Source organism: Aricia agestis, chromosome 1, assembly GCF_905147365.1.
Source record: "Aricia agestis chromosome 1, ilAriAges1.1, whole genome shotgun sequence".
In the NCBI taxonomy this organism is placed as follows: Eukaryota; Metazoa; Arthropoda; class Insecta; order Lepidoptera; family Lycaenidae; genus Aricia; species Aricia agestis.
In genome coordinates, this window is record NC_056406.1 from 3,367,147 (window position 1) to 3,379,851 (window position 12,705).

Consider the following 12,705-nt stretch of genomic DNA (forward strand, 5'->3'; position numbering starts at 1 on the left):
CATGAAACCTATGTCCGATTCGTTAAAAAATATTTAACCTTCCATATAAATTGCAGTCACGTGACTGAAAAATTTGTATGGGATGGGTTCCTTGGGAGAAGTTGGTCAGTATCATGGGTATAATCATCCCCTTCAGTATCACTACACCTTTCTGTTACACCCAGTAGAGGCTCTATTATTATCTATCTTATTAAACTTATTAAACGGCCAGAGCCTAGCCGCATGATAAAAGAGAGTCAAAGTGTTTTCTTATTGGTGTGAAGGGTGCCTACGCACTTCAGACTATGGTTGCATATGTCAGGGTGCGGTGTTTAATAAGTGCTGAATTTTATGAACAATATGTTGATACTTATATCAATTATACCACACTGGCACCCGCGACTTAATTTATGCCTTTGTAATCATCAGTGCGTAGGCACTGTCAGTTGTTACGTTGTTTGAAAAAGTACCTATAGCTTAGTCAATGAATGCTCAAATAGTGACTGTGGATGGAAAAGTCGAAAGCAGAAAATTTGACTTAGGAACTTTGTTCCGATAAGTTAGGAGGTAAACATACTAAAAGTCCTTACGCCTTCGAGGTGAGCCGGAGGGGGGAGGGGCACAAGAAGATCCCGTTTTTTAGTATTTTGCTTATATCTTGAAAACGGTGCGTTGTACGAAATTTTGTAATATCTACTTCATAATGAAGCCTGATAAAATTCTCTACAACTTTGACCTTTTCACTTTTTATCGATCTTTGATGGTTGTCTATAGGATCCGATCGATAAAAAGTGTAAAAGTCAAAGTTGTAGAGAATTTTATCAGGCTTCATTATGTAGTACAACAAAATTTCGTACGACGCACCGTTTTCAAGATATAAGCAAAATACTAAAAAACGGGATCTTCTTTTGCCCCTCCCCCCTCCAGCTCACCTCGGAGGGGTAAGGGCTTTTAGTATGTTTACCTCCTACTAGTTAGGAGGAACAAAGTTCCTAAGTCAAATTTTCTGCTTTCGACTTTTCCATCCACAAGTTATTCGTCGCCCAAGCTACTATTGATTGTTGTTTTTGGATTTTTAATATTTTGATAGTTTTAAATTGCCAAGAGAAAGAGAGGCTGATAATTATTTTATAACATTTTCTAATGATTGTCCAAGTGAATAAATAACAATTTTGTTGTGTTTTCTATTTGTTTTAAATAAATAAAACCAATTCTATATGATCATTATCTTTTATTTTCCTATTAATTCAGAGTATGAATAAGTGGTATAAAATAAATATAGGAACCGTAATCTATGGAAACTAACTTACATTTTATGTCTGTAATGCTAACTTTAGCTTCTAATTTTCTACTATAGTTACAATTTATTCTGAAAATATTTAGGAACGATGATTTAATTGGCATATCAAAAGCATCGGTAGTATTTTGTATAATACACCCATTCAAAGTTACAAGGTTGTCATCGTTATCATTTATAGATGTTAGTTCGAAAACACTGTTGCTTTTAGTAAGTAACCACTTATTTTGGCTATCAGTGGAGAGAATAAATGATTCCATGCGAATTATTTTAACTGAAGTATTTTTGTACATATACGTTTTGATCACAGGTTTATTGCCAGTAACGCTATTGTCATATTTTAAATTCTCAATTTCTATGATGTTTCTTTCGTTCAGGCGGTTAGCAATTTGCTGAAGAGGTTTGTTACCTTTTCTTATTGTTCGCTTGATAGAACTTAATTTATTTTCGAAGGGATATGCGTTAAATGTTTCCAATGGTCCAAATTTCTTAACTTCATCAACAAGATGAATTAAGTTATGAACGTTACTTGTGATGTATTCTCTACCATAGTAATCTCCATAATGCTCGACAAAGCGTACCATCATTTTTTCTGCAACTGGTAAAAACTGAAAATGATGGTGACTTGAGCAAATCGTGACAGCACAAAAGAAAGTCAAAAAGTGTTGGTATGGACCATCAGCCAAAACATCCTTAAGTATTACAAAACTAGCATACAGAAGAAAAGTGCGATATTCAGAAGCTTTCCAGTGTGATAAATCTTGTAAACCTCTTAAACTCCTATGGATTTCCTTTGGCATACGGCAACTTTGGATATACTGAGTCACTTTTGTTATATCTGCAGATGACCATTTGGTAATACGTTTCCCCAGATTACCATCCCTCCACCCAAACAGTAATCGCTTCATAATTCCTAAATCAATCAGATGAAGGGAATCTCCAACCGGAAAATCCTCTATCATATCTATGGGTAATTGAAGAAAAGGAGAATCACGTTTGTGGTGGTCTCCATATTTTTTGGCTCGAAAGTCTGCGTCGTTTCTTTTTGCGCTATCAGTTCCTTGAAACGTGACAGTATGAGATACGTGTGAGTATTCGCCAACTACATTACATTTCAGACATCCGTGTTTCGCGTTGAAATTGCATACTCCTGAAAAATCAATACATACAGATGAATCACTGAAACCTATCGACGATGCATCTAAACATTATACTCACGTTTTCGTCAACTGTTAGACGAAAGCTTGTGTTATGCGTATCAACAAGCAAAATTGTGTCCACAAAATGGAATCGTGGCACCAAAGGCTCGTTATGCGTTCGTGGACGCAGTTCTGCTTGTTATTAAAGTCGTTGTTATAAACGTACTTTAATTTCTTCTTTCTTTCATTCGTCAGATAACAAATCATGTGCATGACGTGAGCTGTGAGTATATGCTAAAGGCCAAGTTTCTACTTAAATCGAGCAAATTCATTTTAAATTATGATTATTTACATTATACCAGCCTATGTCCAGCAGTGGACTTCTGTGGGCTGAAATAATGATGATGATGATGACATTATACCAGTACCTTTAATAAGTGCCCTTGCAGGAGAATCGCATATTATAGCTCTAACTTTCACTGAGGTGGTTTCTTCAGTCCCCTGTCGCGTAGTGTATCTTAAATTATTATTATAAAGTTCTTTCAATTCTTCAATAAACAATTGTAAAAACGCGTTTAAGTCTGTTGGTTTATTTGTCCCCTCATATACACCCACGACTAAAGGTGGAATATTAGGATATTCATGAATATTACACAACATGGGCCATACTTGGTGTTTAGAACTCTTGTATAAGGGTAAGCCGTCAATGTTTATATTAAGGCAAATACACTTTGGAGCATTTTTCAAAATAAATGAAATCATTTTTAACTTTTCTATGAGACCACTGTGCCAATAATGACCAGAGTCAACTGGAGTTACAGAGATTTTTTTATTACTATTATTCAAAAGTGTACGTGGATCCTTTGGAACTGAACCTGGTATCCTTTCGTTCAGAATTTTGCTAAGCTCCCTCAAAGCAGTTTGTGAAATATTGTAATTAATTGCCCATTTTCTAAGATTATCTCAAAGTGTATCATTCTCACTGGCATCATTTGTGCTATCATTATCGGAACTATCACTAACACACAAACTATCAAACATTTCATCTAAGTCATCTTCTTTTGGGTCTTCTGTTAAAACACCACCATATGCACTATCTGAGCTTGGATTACAATTAAGTTGCACGGAACTACTCTGCACGGAACTACTCTGCACAGAACTACTCTGCACAGAACTTATAAAATTTTGTACGGAACCATCTCCAGTTGTATTATAATTAGCTTGCCATGTACCTATATTCGATATGATGCAATTAGAGGAAAGGAATGATGCATAGTTCTTTTTTACTTTTCTCTTAAAGTTTCCGCTCTTTTTTACACTAGCCCAGCTTTTTCTATCCATCACAACTACGTTAAATTATTTTTACAAAGAAACAGATGAATGGCGGTGATTGTAGACTTTGGTGAATTTTTTAACTCTTATACTACATTCCGTCACGTAAAGGTCGTAAAGAGGGGTTCAAATTCACTGAATGACGTGTAAGAGTATTTTATAAAACTCTAATACTACTGTCGTGTAAAGGTAGTATTCGCAACACTAATACGATGAAGGTCAGCGTAAAAGTCGCATAGACGTTTCTTATACCACCACACTGGTTACACGACTGAATGTAGTGTAATAGTCGTATAAATCAGTCGTAAAGACGTTTCTACGACGTTCTTACACGACAACTAGTCGTATAACTATTGGAGGCGCTATGTCGGGTAACAGCATAAAACGACTTCTTTGCGACGTTTAGACAACTATGAATCGCGTAATTTCTTCTTACTCGACTGAAATGTTTGTTGGGATGTGATCAGGGCACAAAGCTCTTACAGAAACAGCTAATTTTGTTTTCAGGCACCAAAACTGTTGACCAGTGTTAGGATAACACTGGTCAACAGTTTTGGTGCGATAGTATATTATTGTTACGTGCTAGGGTTCGAGGATTTGGAGAGAAAGACCTGGTGACTCTCTTGAAGACTTTATTAACACTGCACTAAACACTAGGTCACAACACTTATCACTAGGTCCAATCACTAAGCACTATCACTGTCCTAGGTCGTAGCCAAGTCGCGGGTTTCACTGGTTCACTCACTATTGATCACTTGTGTTCACTCCGAAATCGCCTTGATGATCGCTCGAACCGAACTGACTTGCCGGGCCTGCCTGCGGCTCTTTTTATATGGCGAGACGAATTCCAGAAATTTCCCGATTCACGTAAACAAGTAAACAACCGTGGGAAATTTCTAGGCGGCTCGGGCATGTACCACAATAAAACTGCCGTCCTTGCGATAAGTGCAGTAAGTTGAATTTAATTTAGACCTTATGGACTCAGTCATAAGGTCTAAATTCAAACACGCTAACAAATAAAGGGTAAACACGTAAACAAACATTGGACCTTTTTAGAAGGTTCGAGTATGTACTTGCGCACCACGTGTCCGTATACCATGTACCGTAACATTATAAAGGCGAAAGTTTGTTTGGATGTATGGATGTATGGATGTTTGTTACTCTTTCACGCAAAAACTACTGAACGCATTTTAATGAAACTTTACAGTATCATAGCTTATACATCAGAATAACACATAGGCTACAATTTTAACCGATTTTAAAAATGGGGAAGGTGTTATGTTCGTTTTCTTATCTTCAACGATTACTCCGCCGTTTGTTTACCGATTTTCAAAATTTTTCTTTTGGTATATAGGGTATCATCCTAATTTGGTATTATATTCACAAAAGTGGTGATCTGATGAAGGATCCATAAGTAATCGAGGGAACTCCTCAAAATTTATAGGGAAACATGTGGTGACTTCGGTTTCGTGAGAAGTATTCTAAGCATATGCTACCAACAAGTAAGATTTTGCACCGAGGTATACCTGGTATACCGTGGTTCGGAAGTGCTGAGAGAACTCCTGATTCTTTATAGATACAAATTTGGGAGTTTCGGCTTTGTTTTAAGAACGGAAAGCATATGCTACTATGTAAATTACATTCATCATCATCATCACTACATACGACCGAAGAAACTCAGGAAAATGTGGGAAAAAACGGGGAAGTATTAGAAATTACGAACTACTGGAGCAATTTTTATGGCAATATTTGGCACAGATATAGAGTAGACCAAGTGAAGGGAGTAGGGACATAAGCTATTTTAATGGGAAAATGTACGGTTTCCGTAAAATTACTAATTTACGCGGGCGAAGCCGCGCGGGACATCTAGTCATTATAATATAACACTAAAGCTTGACCGCTGTAAAGTCGACCTCCCGATGGTATGCGGATCGCGGGGCGGGAGGTATGTACGGGTACACACGGCATTGTGGCCACAGAGATTTATCTCGAGATGAGATAAATCTTCGTGTTATTGTTTAGGTGAATGATTATAATTGTTTGAGTCATGTCAGTGTGGCAAATAATAGACTGATTCTATATTTATTTTTATTATATATTATTTTTATATATATAATTAAGCAACTATGTTAGAAAATAAAATACTAAATATTAAGCACTAAAACTAAAATTCATATCTAAAAAAGTTGTTTAAGATTAACATTATCATCATTCATTTAGTCATTCTTCATCGGAATCATATTCAGATTCTGAGTCCGACGAAGTTTCCGATGACCTTTCTTCCGATAGTTGTATAATGAACGGTCGGTACATGTCATCGTAATTTTGATCAATTAACCTATCTTGTTGTTGGTAATCGTTTTCAATGTTCCACACATTTCTTCCATTGATCCGTGGAATACTCGGCGAATATTTGTTGTAGTTTATTAGACTTCTGATTTAAATTAGTACTTAATTCTGATTTACCCAATCTGTTTTTGTATACCCCCATACCAATTCTATTGGGTTTCCATAAGAAGAGATCGCTTGCTTTGTAATTTCTTCCATTGAAACCCCATATTGTGAAGACATTTCCTTAGAAATTCTCGTCCACAGTTCAAAATGCCTTTTAATTCCTGCAGCATATTTTTACTGTAGGTAGCTCTTTTTTGATTGTATAATACATATTAACTTTTCGTCTTATGACACCTGTAAATATGAATAAAAATATCATAAATAGTTTGTTCATATTAAGTTTTTAAACACCAAGTTATGACCAAGATATGGTATTTATTAATTTACCTTCTGTAAAACTGTCGACCTCAATTTTTGGATTGCGTTTTCTCTTTTTACTCGGGGACTTGATAGTCTCTTCAGGATTCCCTAAATGACTTTGAGATAAAACTTTTTTTACAGTCGTCATTGACACGCCAGTAGCCTCTGAAATCACCTTATTTACATTCACGTCTTCTCCTAAAAATATACTTACATTATTATTATTATTATTTTAATAAATTAAAAAATATATATTAGCAAAAATTTTAAATACCAACAAATAAACAACAAATGACAAAATATAGTAAACTTAATAAATAATAATCACCTGACGAAGACGCCAATTCCTATTTCTTCCTTTGAAAATAATTCGCTACATTCAATAGCATTATCTTTGCTTGACTTTTTAACTTTTTATTACGTAGACTTGGTAATTCCATATTAATTATTATTGGATGTAACTAAGTAAAATAATCGCATGTGTAGCGGGCACAATGCTTCAACTGCGCGAGCTCTAGCTGCGTACATTATTCGACGTCTTTACAGCAGTCAAGCTATATATTAAAGTATACATTTTATTACTAATTTCAAATTGCAAAGCTTTTAGGTATATAGCTTTTTCTCCAGCCTCCGAAATTCCCATATACTCTGCTTCACAACTTGAAAGTGCAACAGTTTTTTGCTTTTTACATTCCCATGATATGACACCATTGAACAATAAGAAACAAAATCCAGTATAAGACCGCCTATCCAAAGTACATTTGGCCCAATCAGCATCCACAAAACCTTTTATTTCAGAATTTCCACTTTTACAATACCATAAGATTTAGTTTTCTTCAAATATCTCAATATCCTTTTGGCATAACACCAATGCTCATCTGTATGACATTTATTGTATTGACTTAAAAAACTAACAGAATAAGTTATATCGGGCCTAGTCAATACAGACAAATACATGAGACTACCAACAAGCTGTCTAAAAGGTCTTTGACTGTTATTTACATTCTGACCTTTGTTTACAATTAACTTAGGCTTCATGGAGGCCTCAGAAGTTTTACAACCGTCTGTCTGGATGTCTGTCTGTCTGTTACCTCTTCACGCCCAAACCGCTGAACCGATTTCGGTGAAATTTGGTATGGAGATACTTTGAGTCCCGAGAAAGGTTATAGGATACTTTTTGTCCCGGAAAAATGTACGATTTCCGCACAGTAAACTTTTATGATTTGCACGTAAATTATTCGATCGATTTTGATGAAATTTGGTATGGATATACTTTAAGATATAAGAAAGGACGAGGGATACTTTTTGTCCCGGAAAAATGTACGGTTTCCGCACATTAACTTTTATGGTCTGCACGTAAACTATTCAATCGATTTGGATGAAATTTGGTATGAAAATACTTTGAGTATCGAGAAAGGACATAGGATAGTTTTTGTCCCGAAAAAATGTACGGTTTCCGCACAATAAACTTTTATAATTTGCGCGTAAACTATTGAATCGATTTTAATGAAATTTGGTATGGAGATACTTTGAGTACCGAGAAAGGACATAGGATACTTTTCATCCCGAAAAAATGATGTCGCGTCGTTAATTTTCCCTTTTAAGAACAAAGTTATTAATACAACCAAAACTCAACTTACACTTTTCGGCTATCATTTGAATAATATGCGGGGGACTTTGCCCTCGGCCCGTACTTGGGGGGGCTGCGCCCTCCCAAACTCCACCTCCTGGGATTGTTGCTTACATAAAAATGGTGTCGCGTCGTTAGTGTTATGTTTTAATTTTCCCTTTTAAGAACAAAGTTATTAATACAACCAAAAGTAAACATACACTTTTCGGCTGTCATTTGAAGAATATGCGGGGGACTTTGGCCACAGTTCGTACTGCGCCCTCCCAAACTCCACCTCCTGGGATATCTGCTTACATCATAATGATATCGCGTCGTTAGTTTCAAGTTTTAATTTTCCCTTTTAAGAACAAAGTAATTAATACAACCAAAACTAAACATACACTTTTCGGCTGTCATTTGATTAATATGCAGAGGACTTTGATATTGGTCCGTACTTACTGCGCCCTTCCAAACCCCCCCCACAACTTGGGATTGCTGCTGACATCAGAGTGATGTCGCGTCGTTAGTGTTGACTTTTAATTTTCCCTTTTAAGAACAAAGTTATTAATACAACCAAAACTAAACATACACTTTTCGACTGTCATTTGAATAATATGCGGGGGACTTTGCCCTCGGATGCTGCGGATAATAGCTAGTATCAATATAATTTTCTTGACTTAAGGTCACTGACCCTTCCAACTTATTAAAAATATTCATTCCGAAGCACTGTTTTACTTGACCCAAGTCTTTTATTTTAAATTGACTTGACAACATATTCTTAACAGCTTCACATTCCTTCTTATCGTTAGAAAAAATTAAGAAGTCGCCGACATACACTGCAATAATTGTTTTTAAGATTTCAGAATTTTAGTATACATACAAGTTTCAAGCTTAGATTTCTTATAAGTATCCATTATCAACTATACAACTGTCTAATTTCTTATTCCAGGCCCTGGAAGCCTGCTTTAGACCATAGATAGCTTTATTTAGTTTTAACACTACCTGGGGAATGTAACATTGCGGTTTCTGCATATAGATAGTTTCTTCTATATCATTTAGAAAAGCAGTTTTTACATCTATATGAGTTGCATCAAGACCTAATGGGGTTTGTCCATTTTTTTTTAATTTTGCTCATTACAAAAACATTTCGAGGAATAAGGTCAGTGATCATTTTTCTGTATATAAACGAAAAAAATACCCATTAGTTACTTGTATTTTTGAACAAATACGTTTAACCTTTGTTTCACCTTCAATGGCGTAAATTAGCAATAAATTCGACCAACATTACGTTTCGAACTTTTGGTAAGCTTCTCGTATCAGCTTTTACATAATGAGAACTTGCATTTGACGAACCAGCCATTATAAATAAGATTGAAAGGAAATTTAAAACATATGTAAAGGTCAATTGGCGGCCGATGATGACGTCAGAGCGAAACTTTAAAAATTTATTGAGAAAAAACTAGCCAATGAATTTCAAAATTATTTAATTTATATCCTTAAAATATCCTATTTTAACGAAAAAAAATATAAAAAGAACATGTGATTTTTTTTGGACAATGCCCATTGCACTGACAAAGAAAACAATAAGCGTAGGGTTGTGTGTCTTGCAACAGGTGAAAATGTCTCAGTATAATCTATGCCTTGCTTTTGTAAAAAACCTTTCGCAACTAACCTGGCACGAAATTAACCTTATTCTCACCGTCATACTTTTTACGCAATACCTATCTACAAGGAACTATGGTACTATTTTCAGGTAAGTCAGACAATTACCACGTATTATTGTCCTCAAAATGCAACAACTCATCTCGCATTGCTTCTAACCAGTGTTCTTTTTCGGGTCCATTTAGTGCATCTTCCAATGAGAGTTCACTGACATCTATAACACTACCATTGTCAAAACAAGCATTTGAGTAACCATACCTTTCTGGCGGCTGTCTATGCCTATGCGACTCACTCCTTACAACACTCACTACACTTTCACGACTGGAACAGGAATCATCACCTGGCATATAAGTTTCATCTCCAGATCAGTATTCGCCGATGATAATGGCGATCGAGAATTCTGGAATATCGATAACCGCCGACGTCATAAAGTCAAAGATACTTGACATGCCGGAAGTTGTAAATGATTTTGAAGGAAGTGCTGCGGCATTTGCTGCGAAAAACAAATATCACTCTGGAAATCTGAAACACAGAAAAAATAATATGGGTATTATGTCAACGTCAAAGAAAGTGTTATCGATGACAGATACATCATCAACAATCAAAGAAGGAAAAGAAGTTACCTGTTATAAATGTAAGGGTAATGGCCACTATAGAAACCAATGCCCAATGCTGAAGAAAAATATAAATAAGTGCATATTTAATGCTGTTTTCCTCAACGGGAAGTTTAATAAAGAGGATTTCTACGTGGACAGCGGCGCAAGCGCACATCTGACAGTAAACCAGGATTGGTTAAAAGACAAAAATTTTTCGCCGTGTTTACCTGAAATTGTGGTCGCAAACGATACTAAAGTTAAAGTTGTCTGTTCCGGGAATGTAGAAGTATTATCCGATTTGGACTGTCGTATAACGATAAAGGATGCCCTATACGTGCCTTCTTTGACAACAAACTTACTGTCAGTCAGTGAACTCATCAAAAATGGCAACAATGTTATATTTGAAGAGCAACATTGTTATATACGAAACAAAGATAATGTTTTGGTTGCTACAGCTGACTTAACCAATGGCGTTTATAAGCTGAGGTTGCAGAAACCAAGTTGTTTGTTGGCTGCACAAGCAGTTACAGGGGAATTGTGGCATCGAAGGTTAGCTCATATTAATAGTCAAGATATGAATAAAATGAAGAACTTAGTGAATGGCCTATCATATGAAGGTTCCTATGAAATTACAAAGTCCAAATGTAAAACCTGTTGTGAAGGAAAACAAAGCCGATTACCTTTTTCCCATGTAGGTAGTAGAAGCACAGAAGCTTGCCACAGAATCCATAGCGATCTTTGTGGACCTATGGAAGTAAACTCAATATCTGGTAATAGATATTTTATGTTGCTAATTTATGATTACAGTCGAATGACTTTTATATATTTTTTGAAGCAGAAGAGTGAAGCTTTTGGCAAATTTAAAGAATTTAAATCGCTAGTAGAAAATCAACACGGTAAAAGAAACAAAATATTTCACACGGATCGAGGATTAGAATTTTGTAACCGTGAATTTAATAAATATCTCAAAGCTTCTGGAATAATACATCAAACTACAAATAGTTACTCGCCAGAACAAAATGGTATTTGTGAGCGAGCGAACAGGACAGTGGTCGAGAAAGCGAGGTGTTTGCTTTATGATGCAAAGCTAGACAAGAAGTTTTGGGCAGAAGCGGCCAACACTGCAGTCTATCTGAAAAATAGGTATATTGTATCAGGAGTGGAGAAAACACCGTTCGAGATGTGGTACGGTACCAAACCAGACCTTAGTCATATACGATTATTCGGTAGTAAAGTGATGGTGCACATCGACAGAGAGACAGAGACACCAGAACAACCAGGCAAACGATTGAGAAAGAAGCCTGAGAGGTATGGCTTAAGCAACATGTGTATTTCCAGTTCAGTTCCAGCACCTGAGGAAATCTCACTCTCGGAGGCTCTCGAGGGGCCTGAGAAGGAGCAGTGGAGTCGTGCCATTGCTGAGGAGTTCAAGTCGTTTGAAGACAATGATGCATGGGAACTCGTTAAGAATCCAGGTGAAGTGTCAATAGTGAAGTGTCGTTGGGTCTTAAATAAAAAGTATGATGTGGACAACAAAGTGCGGTATAGAGCTAGACTTGTAGCTAAAGGCTTTACGCAAAAGCCGGGTATAGACTACTCAGAAACATTTTCACCGGTTGTGCGTCACTCAACTCTTAGATTGTTGTTTGCCCTTAGTGTTAAGTTAAAAATGAGTATTACACATTTAGATATTACTACAGCTTTTTTAAATGGCTTGTTAAAGGAAGACATTTATATGTCAATCCCTGAAGGCTTTGCAAACAAAAGTGGGGGATATATATTAAAATTAAAGCGGGCTATTTATGGTCTCAAGCAGTCGTCTTTAGCTTGGTATGAAAGAGTCAAAGACTGTCTTTATAAAATAGGTTTTAAAAGTTGTGAATATGAACCATGTTTGTTTGCAAAGAATAATGGAAAAGTAAGAATAATACACTATGTTCAACAAGAGCGTAACCGGCAAAATTTATGTTAGAAGTTAATTAAATGAATCAATATTTATTTTATATAATTGTTTATTTATTGCTTTAAAATGCTTTGTCACTAATAAGCGGTCCAGTCCCTTCTATTATCTATTATGGACTGACATCTCCGAGTCATACTTTTAATTAAATCTTCAGCGTTGTCACAGGACAATGATCTCCATATCGCTTATATATTGCGACTTAGCTGTGCGACAGTTTTCGTATTACTCCTCCGTAGCTTTAACTTCATAAGCGCCCAAACATTTTCTATCGGGTTTGAGTCTGGTGACTGTGATGGCCAGTCTAAAACATCAATACCGTGCTCAAGTCTTCTAGGCGGTGCAGATACGGCTTCGATGTTTGGGATCATTGTCCT

General features: G+C 36.1%; 1 protein-coding gene across 1 annotated transcript; it reads right to left on the reverse strand.

Moving 5' to 3' along the window:
• Positions 1 to 277: 277 nt before the first annotated feature.
• LOC121730768 lies at positions 278 to 2,879 on the reverse strand. Its single transcript, XM_042119951.1, has 3 exons — positions 2,844 to 2,879; positions 1,290 to 2,426; positions 278 to 321 (listed from the first exon to the last, which is right to left on the reverse strand). Exons 2-3 carry the CDS (start codon positions 2,236 to 2,238, stop codon positions 278 to 280), a joined length of 993 nt encoding a protein of 330 aa, XP_041975885.1. The 5' UTR covers positions 2,239 to 2,426; positions 2,844 to 2,879.
• Between the last annotated feature and the right edge of the window lie 9,826 nt (positions 2,880 to 12,705).

What these genes read in the sequence shown, in the direction of transcription:
- LOC121730768 (XM_042119951.1), bottom strand. Translation starts at nt 2,238, where the DNA reads ATGATAGAGGATTTTCCGGTTGGAGATTCCCTTCATCTGATTGATTTA. An exon ending in TAGCATTACAGACATAAAAT is followed by an intron (nt 322 to 1,289) that starts GTAAGTTAGTTT and finishes CATAAAATTCAG; the next exon opens with CACTTATTAAACACCGCACC.